This window comes from Helobdella robusta (genome assembly GCF_000326865.2).
Source record: "Helobdella robusta unplaced genomic scaffold HELROscaffold_46, whole genome shotgun sequence".
Lineage (NCBI taxonomy): Eukaryota > Metazoa > Annelida > Clitellata > Rhynchobdellida > Glossiphoniidae > Helobdella > Helobdella robusta.
The window spans coordinates 1304744-1315835 of record NW_008705138.1 but is presented as its reverse complement, the minus strand read 5'-3'; the positions used below and the strand labels follow the sequence as shown (position 1 = coordinate 1315835).

At 34.6% G+C, this 11092-nt stretch overlaps 1 protein-coding gene across 1 annotated transcript; it reads left to right on the top strand.

Annotated features, from left to right (window-relative positions):
- Positions 1-550: 550 nt before the first annotated feature.
- HELRODRAFT_178236 (hypothetical protein) lies at positions 551-4758 on the top strand (the record flags this gene model as incomplete). The annotated part of the gene is made up of 5 exons (XM_009026348.1): positions 551-872; positions 976-1259; positions 2017-2210; positions 2388-2682; positions 4708-4758. The coding sequence occupies 5 exons, from the start codon at positions 551-553 to the stop codon at positions 4756-4758; spliced, it is 1146 nt and encodes a 381-aa protein (XP_009024596.1).
- Positions 4759-11092: the final 6334 nt, after the last annotated feature.

Below are 11092 nucleotides of genomic sequence, written 5' to 3'. Positions count from 1 at the left end.
TACATGCATACATACATACATACATACATACATACATACATACATACATACATGCATACATACATACATACATACATACATACATACATACATACATACATACATACATACATACATACATACATACATACATACATACATACATACATACATACATACATACATACATACATACATACATACATACATACATACATACATACATACATACATACATACATACATACATACATACATACATACATACATACATACATACATACATACATACATACAATCCCCTAAAATCCACACTGACCCTGGTCTAGGCTCTAAGTTTTAGATAGGCACTAGTGCGTCCACGTCGTGGGGGATGGGCAACAGCACTGTGGTGGATGGAGACAAAGGGTATGCCGGCGGCCAAAGAAAAAGCTGAGGCTGTGTTTAATCACAAGTCCAGATTACAATTAATCTGGTAGCGCTACGCATGCCGGGCACGCGGAGACTCCATCTTCACCTTTGCTGGCTAAAGTTAGAGTGGTCAGAGGAAAGCCTCTGTAGATAAGTCAGGATGCCCCAACAGAGGACAGAAATGGTGAACCAAACATCCCAAGTCAAGGGGTTTGATACCGTACCGAGGACTAAATGGCGCCGGGGAGATATGGCGTCGCGAATGGTTCAGGCCCAACCCCAGCCTTGCTTCAGTATCCAGGGCTCTGCTAAAGTTGACCTTGTATTTTCCCGTGGTTCTCGTGAGACCAACATGATTAATAACTTAAACAAAAAAAGCGAAGATAGTGAAAAGGATGATAACAACCGAAAAGCATCATTGAACGTTAGCACTGACCTGATGAGGATCAATGCCTGGGAACAGCTTGGGCAACTCATTGATGGTCTGTTGGAGTCCGTGAAACCAAAATCGAACGTCCACAAGAGATAAAAACAAAGATGTAAAAATCGCCAATGCTTTTTATAAAATTAAAGCATTGAAAACAGGTAAAAAGTTGAAGCAGCCTCCAAGTCAGCTGCCAAAAAGACAATTTCTGCCATCAAGGGCACGGAACATAGTAGAAAAATTATCGGCTGTAGATACCGGAGCCGACGCAGATAGCGAGTCTGCTGTAGACATTCAGCCTCGGTCTGTCAAACGAAAAGACCGAACGCCGCCGGAAACCGGGACTAAAAAGAGGAGAGAGGAGACACAGACAATTTTCCCTTTTCTAACAAAGAGCAAAGGTAAGGAACACACAGACACAAAGACGGAAATGGGATGGCAACAGGTGAAGGCAAAGAAAAGTGGAGAGAGTCGAAGCATGGAACAGAAGAGGAACCGTGCGCTGCAGAAAGTGAATGTGGGAAGACTAAGAACAAATGTTCTGATTGTACGCCCTAAAGACAAGGAGAAATACTTAGACATTCTCTGCAGAGTGAAAAAAGAGGTTCCAAATGAGCAAGTGTGCTCCACAGTAAACAAGATCCGCAGGACTGCCACCGGCGATCTGTTGATAGTAATTAACAAAAATGATGCGGAGGAAGGAAAAGGGTTGCAAAAAACCATTTCTGAGATACTAAAAGATGAGGCAACGGTCGTGTGTAAAGGACCGCAGGAGGATCTCAAAATAAGAAATCTAGATGATGTTACAACAAAAGAGGACATCCTAACAGCTTTGCAAAAAGTGGCCGGCAACAACTCCAAAATTGCAATAGACGATATAAAATCGCTTCGTAAAGCGTATCGAGGCACACAGGTTGCTTCTATAACCCTGGCAGCCCATACTGCAAAAAAGATTATGGGCGAACATAACAAAATCAAAATTAGATGGGTAAACTGCAGAATCGTGCCAGTAAAGAAGCCAAACAAATGTTTTAAATGCTGGCATTACGGTCATCTTGCAATACAATGCAAGAGTACAATAGACAGATCGAAACTTTGCATTAGATGCGGAAAAGATAGTCATAAAATTGCAGAGTGCAAGAACGAGGCCCAATGTGTTTTATGCGCAGAAATAAACTACGCATATAATTGTGCTCATGCAGCTGGTACCGCAAGATGTCAAGTTTACAAAAACGTGGTGCTGGGTGTTAAAGGAAAAAAACCTAAAAATGAAGATTTTGCAACTAAACATAAATCACTGCAAGGTGGCACATGATCTGCTTATGCAGACTGTGCGAGAGCTGAAAGTAGATCTGGCAATAATATCGGAACCCTATAAACATTTGAATACACAGCCGTGGGAAATGGATAGCACTGCAGGAGCAGTCATCTGGTCCTGAGCCAAGCTTCTTTTTCAAAATGTTATAAATTCAGAGGCAGATTTTGTAGCAACAAAAGTAGAGGATATATATTTTTATAGCTGTTATGCTCCGCCCAGCCTTCCGTTTGATAAATTTGTAAACTTCTTTGAAAGACTGACCCAAAGTGCAAAGCAGTACTCCCTTGTGGTCATAGCTGGAGATTTTAATGCCTGGGCTGTAGACTGGGACAGTAAAGAAACCAATGCAAGAGAGAATGCGCTCCTAGAAGCCATGGCAATATTAGATGTTGTCTTATTGAATAACGGAGATAAACCCACATTTGTTAGAAAAAAAGTGAACTCAATAGTGGACTTCACATTTGTAAGCTGCTGCCTGGTAAAAGGAAACCTTTCATGGAAAGTTATGGACATCTACACGGCAAGCGATCATAGTGCACTACTCTGGGAGGTGACCACTAGCTTCAGCTCTAGATGTATACTGGCACGAACAAATGACTTTGACTTAAATGCTTTTATGGTGGCCTTAAACCGTGAACCGTTGGCCGCTCAAAGCGCTGAAAAGAATGCAGAGGAATTGACAAAAAGATTAGTAAAAGCTTGTGATGCAAGTATGCCCCGTAAAGTAAACATTATGTGGACAAGAGATAATCAGTTCACTGGTAGAATGCAAACATAGATGCTCTTTGGAAAGAGTGTCTCAAAACGAGAAGAGCATCACAACATGCATGGAAAAAAGAAAATTTTTAGAATTGAAAGGAGTGTACAAGAAAACTCGCCTAGGACTCAACAAGGCCATTAAAGCTAGTAAAAGAAAATACTGGTTGGAGCTCATCAACGAAGTAGAAAAGGATCTATGGGCCGGCCATACAAATCGGTTTTGCTACATTTAAAAGGACAACCAATGCCTTTGCCCACATGCCCACAACTAATAAAAAAGCCTGTTCATAGCCTGTTTCCTAAACAAAATAGGAACTATGACTGCATAAAACAATACAAGGCTATTGATGTTCAATTCACGAAAATTCAATTGAGGGAAGCCTGTAACAGAATTAAAAATAATAAAGCCTCGGGCTTAGATGGAATTCCTAACAATACTTTGAAAACAGCTATAAAAGAGGCACCGGAATTATGCTTGGATGTCTATAATGCATGTATTAGAAAGGAAGTATTTCCAGGTAGACGGAAACTGCAAAGGTTGGTTTTCATCCCGAAAGGAAAAAAGCCACCGGAAGACCCATCATCTTATCGCCCATTATATATGCTGGACACAGCCCGGAAAATACTGGAAAGAATTATCCACCAAATGATTGAACAAAAAGTGGATCCTCAATTGACTAACAGCAGGAGGGTGTTACTGTCTTCTTTTGTCACGTCGATACTAACATATGGGATTCCAGTCTGGGCCGATGCACTCAAAACCCTTGACATGCTAAGAAAACTCTCGTCAGTTTATCGAGAAAGTGCTTTGAAAATTGCCTGCGCTTTTCGCACGGTTTTTGGAGAAGCAATTTGTGTTATTGCTAGTGTGTTACCCTTCTTGGAACTGACCAGAGAAAAAAAGTCTTTATATCAACGGGGTAAAACAACTACTCTGAACAAAGATGAAATCAGAAAAGAGGAGCGACAATATAGCATACATCAGTGGCAAATGCAATGGGACTCGGCAACAACTGGCAGGTGTACATACCATCTTATACCTCAAATAGATGTCTGGCTGAACCGAAGCCATAGTGAAGTTAACTACTACTTGACGCAGCTGCTTTTGGGGCATGGTTGCTTCCGAGCATACCTTTATCGTTTTGGGCATGATGTTTCTCCAGAATGCCCATCCTGTCCAGAAAAAAATGAAGATGCGGAACACGTATTCTTCAAGTGCCCTAGCTTCCACAGGCCTAGAGAAACTATGGAAACTGTTCTCCAACAGAGAATCTAGCCAGAAAATATTACTAAAGCTATGCTGTCATCAAAAACTGCATGGGATGCAACTGATGCGTTTGCATCCGATGTCCTCTACAAGTTGGGCACAGAAAGGCAGAAGATAGAAAGTTGATGGTAGTTATTCAAATGTTGCAGCTTTCTCTAACACAGATGAACTAGCGAACTGCTATGATCCTCCCCTCGCGTAGTAATGCCTAACGGCGGGCCAGCGAGGGAAACTGGGGCCAGATGATGAGGAGGTTTGTTAGTTGGTATGGGTTTACTCGAGTCCGACATATCCAAGGAATTACATCCTGGAATACATAAAGTATTTTCCTCCTCCAAAAAAACAAAAAAAAACATACATACATACATACATACATACATACATACATACATACATACATACATGCATGCATGCATACATACATACATACATACATACATACATACATACATACATACATAAATACATACAAATGGCCTTGACACATCCATGCAGTTTGGTCACCTCAACGAAACAAACAACAACCACAAAAATATAAAAAAACAACAGTATTTCAAACTACCCAGAGTATTCAAACAAATAAATTCAGAATTAGAATAGGTATTTATATGCCAACCAATGCACGAATGAACGAATGAACCAACGAATGAATGAATAAATGAATGAATAAATGAACGAACGAACGAACGAATGAAAGAACGAAGGAAGGAAGGAAGAAAGGAACGAAGGAAGAAAAGAACGAACGAACGAACGAACAATCGATCGAACGAACAAATGAATGAATGAATGAATGAATGAAATTACAAAAGCATGAATCAAAGTAAAATTACCAGTCAAACAGAAACAACATGATGGATATAAATTTAAATTAATGGAGGTAAACTAACGATAAATAATAAGAACAACAACAACAACAACAACAACTTAAATAATAATAATAATGGCAACAACTTTATGACATCCTCATCATCATCAACATATCATCATCATCATCATCAACAACAACAACAATTTTTTATAAAAGCGAAACAATCAACAATAAATACACAAACTCAAAAACACAAATTAAAATAAATATTTATGTATATTTTTGCAAAGAAAACTATACACTGCGCATCATCAAAATATACAAATCATACAAAACAAAAAAAATCAATAACGTATAAAAAAATAAAAAAATATACAAAAGCACGAAACATGCAACACCACTAAACAAACAAAAACATACAAAAATAGTAGAAATACAAATGCAGCAAAACGAACGCACTTTGAAAACTTACACGCATACGCTTAACCAGAAAATTAACGCACTTGAAAATTATTAACAAATATGAACAATAATAATATTTTATTATTATTATTGTTATTATTATTAATTGTTCAATATAATAATATAATAAACCTTATTATTTTTTTAAATTTTATTAACACAAATAATAATAATAAATTTAGAAAAAATACATAGTCAACAAAATAATTACAAAGATACCAATAAAAGATTCGTATTTGTATGGGCTTATAATTCAGATTATTGCTTCCAAGAAAACAAGCAAATCAAACAAAGCAAACGAACAAACAAAACAAACAAACGAACAAACAAACAAACAAACGAACAAAACAAACAAAACAAACAAAGCAAACGAACGAACAAACAAACGAACAAAGCAAACAAATCAAACAAAACAAACAAACAAACAAAACAAACGAACAAACAAAACAAACGAACAAACAAAACGAACAAACAAACAAACGAACAAAGCAAACAAAACAAACAAAGCAAACGAACGAACAAACAAATAAACGAACAAAGCAAACAAATCAAGCAAAACAAACAAACAAACAAAACAAACGAACAAACAAAACAAACGAACAAACAAAACAAACAATGCAAACAAAACCAACGAACAAACAAAGTAAACAAACAAATAAATTAATAAATAACTAAAATAACTAAAAACAATGAAACAGGATAAAGAACGACCAATGAAAAATGTTTTCAGCTACGACGCATAAAAAACAAAACGTTTGCATACAAAATACAAAAATATAAAACAAATTAAATCAATACTTTTACATTTTGGTAATAAATAATAAATAAATTTTGTTTTCATTTCACAAACATAAATGCAAACATTCGAACATTTCATAAAAACACACAATTTGATACAAACATACAATATAAATATACATACATAATATACAAATTTGCAAACATACATATACAATCATTAATACATATAAAGCATAGAATCGTATACAAACATATTGATCTGCACAAAAAAAAACACAAATAAAACACGTTTAAACGCATGTACTAGCAAACTTTCAGAAACAAACAAAAACACATACAAGTCAACATACAAACGAAACCTCATAAAAACCCGACACAGAACCATACAAACATTAGGAAAATGAAACATGTGGAATGACACACAACACAACAAACACGTAGATGCCGAATACTTTCTATTGAATCAATACATGTGTTCTCTTGTGTTCTATGGTGTTTATGTTTGGCATTTTTTTCTACAATTCGGTTGTAAAAATATTGAATAATTTTACAGTTTTTTTTAATGGCTTAAAAAAAATAAATGTAATTTCTGGAGCGGAAATTTATTTTTGAATGAAAAATAAATAAATAACAAATAAAAAAAACAAAAAATTGATTTTAATTTAACATTTTTGTTGAAATCAATATGCGCTGTGTGTTTGTCGTAGATACCTCTGAGATACCTTTGATACCTCTGAAATACCTTTAATACCCTTGATATCTACCGCAGGATGGAGAAAGATTTTTACCTTTATAACCTTTAATGATATAAAAATTTGACATGAAAAAAGTGTGTGTGCGTGCGTGCGTGCGTGTGTGTGTGTGTGTGTGTGTGGTTTGAGTGTAAGTGAGAGAGAAAGAAAGAGAAAGAGAGAGGAAGTGAGAGTAAGTATGAAGTGAAAATTGTGAGATAATCATAAATGGTTGCCAATTTTTTAACTAAGTTAAGTCCTCCAAAACTACAATATAATTATAATAATAATTATCATTATTTTTAATAATAATAATTATTATTATTAGTAGTAGTAGTAGAGTAATAATAATGATTATTATCAGTAGTAGTAGTAGAGTAGTAATAATTATTATTATTAGTAGTAGTAGTAGTAGAAAGTAGTAGTAGTAGTAGTAGTAGTAGTAGTAGTAGTAGTAGTAGTAGTAGTAGTAGTAGTAGTAGTAGAAGTAGCAGGGTCGTCAATCTTCCTTGTTGGAGACAAAAGTCTCACTATGGATCAATTTTTTAGTTGATTTAGAGTTTTTTTTACATGATAGAAAATGGTCTACCCGTTAATCGTTCTTCCTAACAATTGGTCTTTATCTTATTGATGACCAAAAAAATTCTCATTATCAATTTCAAATGGTTTTTTGTAGAAGCGGCAGTAGTAGTGGTAATGGTGGTAGAAGTAGTAGTTGTTGTAGTAAAAGTAGTAGTGGTAGTAGTAGTATTAGTAATAGTAGTAGTAGTAGTAGTAGTAGTAGTAGTAGTAGTAGTAGTAGTAGTAGTAGTAGTAGTAGTAGTAGTAGCAGTAACAGCAATACCAGTAGTAATGATAGCTTGCATTATGACTTCTAATACATCAGTTTTGGACTGATTTGTCTTTTTACACACAAATTTTTGTTTATCGTCTGAATTTTAAAATAGCGAAAATAAAAGATGGAAATATTTTTAAAACTAATATTTGTAGTTTTTTTTATTTAATTTTTAAATAATTTAAATAAATTGTGTAAATTCTAGGAAGAAAATGTTCACACGGCGATAAATCATTTAATGACGGTGACCGGCACTCCTACCTCCCACAAAACAATCACCGCCAACTCAATTGTTAGCGTTGCGCCTCCTTCATCTGAAAATTTCCACGTTGAAACTCACAAACACAATTTTAATTCTCCTTGTAAATTTTTAATAATTAAGGAGGCTGGTGGGATATTGTAATGGTTAAAGCGCCTGGTCTTGATATTGAAGTGACTGGCTTCAAGCACAAAGAGATTGCGGATTATCTAGTAAGTTGTGTGTCTTTCGTCCAAACAAAAAAATATCAAAAATAGTAACAACAACAACAATAATAATAATCATGTTGTTGCAGAAAGAGATGTAGAGGTAGAAAAGGGCGATGCACATAATTGGCAACACCCCATCAACACCAGACCCACACACTTTGGTCAAACTACCTACCAAGCAATGCCATGACCATCAAAAACTGAGGGGACCGGAGAATCAGACCTCCTGTCCAGGACTTTGACTCAACCCAGCTACAACATAAATTAATACTAGAAGCCATTTTGAATTTTTCATCAAAGTGAACAATTTGAAAAAAGTGCAAAGACCAAAAATCAACAGTCCGATAAATTGAAAAACATTCCTTCAGTCATCAATAAACTAAACACAACAATTCAATACTACCTACAAACATCATGTCGATCAAAAATTATACAAAATCTCTGTGGGTAGAATTTGGAAGGTACACGAAATCAAACTGCAACAACAAGCCTCTCTATTTGCGTGGTCCAAATCGGGTATTAAAGCAACGAAAAACATTTTAGAAATTTTTTTGTTAAGTTTTTTTTACATTTTGTTGTCGTTCATCGACCTGACTTGGTCCAATCAACTTAAGTACAACTTAAGGACATAATGAATGAGACCATTGAAAATACTCTTTAAACCTGTCATATAAATAATTATTATCTCAAAAAATGTATACACCACCATAACGCGTTTACATGATTCAACTCATTGAAGCCAATTTTATTTCAAATAGGACTATAAGAATTTGACAAAGTAGACAATGAACGACAAGGACGAAGGCTGCCAAATAGTGGGTTACATCAAGCATTTAAAAACTTCAGTGTTTGACAAGTTTAGCAGCAGATCCTACCAGTTTTATATAGCATTAAACAAAAACGAAAAGCATTTCCGAAATTGTCCACCTTAACCTTAACAAAACCCCAATCTCTGGTGGTCACCTTAACAAAACCCCAATCTCTGGTGGTCATTGAAGTGTACACCAAGAAACCACAACAAACAGCAATCGACTGTTGGTCAGTTTCATAGTCTCGGGATCGATACCAATGGATGTGATTCTGCAGTATCCAAGCGGAGAAATCAGAGTTGACCCGCAAACTTTCATCCAGAACGGACCATATATAGTAACGGATACGGTGGGTAATGAATACAACCTCTCATCTGAATCAACTTTTTACTGTTTTGACAAAAACGAATTCGGATATTAAGGCGTCCAAAGTTTTAGGTAGGGCAGTATGGAGTTTGAAATAAACAGAGGGAGAATTTGTTTTATTGGGTGGCATTATAAGAGTTTACTTCCTATTATAATTTGTATTTTCAAGTAAATTAATTTAATGTTCAAATTTGTTAAAAATATTATTTTTTAATAATATTTATTTATGTGTAAATGTCACACAGTTTTAATGACTTCAAATTGATTTTTTGACAGAAATATTGATTTTAATGCTCTTGTGTTTTGAACATTTAAAAAAACTATTCTACCTTAATTATTTTGAAGCAACTATTTTCTTTCATGTTCAATCAATCAATCAATCAATTAGCTTATAAAGCGCTATTTCCGCGATGTTCAACAGCGCTCCTCAATGAATTTTGAAAACAGATAGGTCTTGAGATCCGCTCTGAACTTCGCAAGTGATGGAGAAATAGTTAGAGAAGTAGGTAGAGAGTTCCAGAGAAAAGGACCAGAAAAAGCAAAAGCAGATTTGGCAAAAGAGTGTTTAACACGAGTTAAGAAAAAGCGAGAAGAAGAAGACGATCGTAAACCGGGGCGTTTAGGTTCAATTAATATATCTGATAAGTACTTAGGAAATAATTTAGATTGAGACTTATACATGAACGTGCAAATTTTAAAAATTATTCTATATTTTATAGGTAGCCAGTGCAACGTATGCTTACATTTTTTAACATCACCTTCAAGCATTAGACATGAATCGTTAAAAGTTTTATCAAACGATTTATTTATATTCGCTCTTCTGTTTGATGCCTCACAAAAAAAAATTTCTACACGCACTTTTAATTCTAAGTGGATGAGCCTAATTTTTTAAAGAAATTATCAGATTATATTCATTTCTTCTTCTCCGTACTCAAAAAAAATTTAAAATGCAATTGTCTAATCGTATTTTTTACAGTGCTTACTTCATTTGGAAGCAAGGGGGAGATTGATCTCAAGTTTATTTTATTTAACATGGTTTTATTTTCTGTTATTTATATTTGGTTTTATATTAATTTCGAAAAACATATCATAGTTGTTATTATTGTTATATATTAGTTATATTATTACTATTATCACTATTATTATAACTATTAAGAAAAATATAAAAAAGTTAAATATCACAAGATAATTAACAAATTTCAGTATTAAGAAATTCATTAATATTCATTTAAAAATGTGATGTTGTGCTAACACGTGACGTCATAAAAGAATTAATAATAATAAAAACAATACCAATTTCAGTGGTAACATTAATATTATTAACTACAACAACGTGATTAGTAATTTTTCATTACAAAAATATTCATTTACGTATTTGTCGTAAGCCAGCTAACTAACCAGCCAACCATCCACCCATCGTCATTACTTGACAACATATAAACAGCATTATAAACTATCGCACACTAAACTAACAACAAAGACTATGCCACTATTTACTATGCCTGCCGTTCAATTTCAACTGCCAAACAAAAACTATTCGCTGTTACACGCTAATCCTGGCTAATTTTTTTGCTAAGAAACCTCCCAATGATGAAGAACGATGAAATCTTGCAGATTGTTAAAAACACTTATCTGGTTCGCAGTCATCTTCATCGCCATTTTTCAAAAATAACAATCGAAACCTAGGCTAACTTCATTAAATCCGCCAAAAATT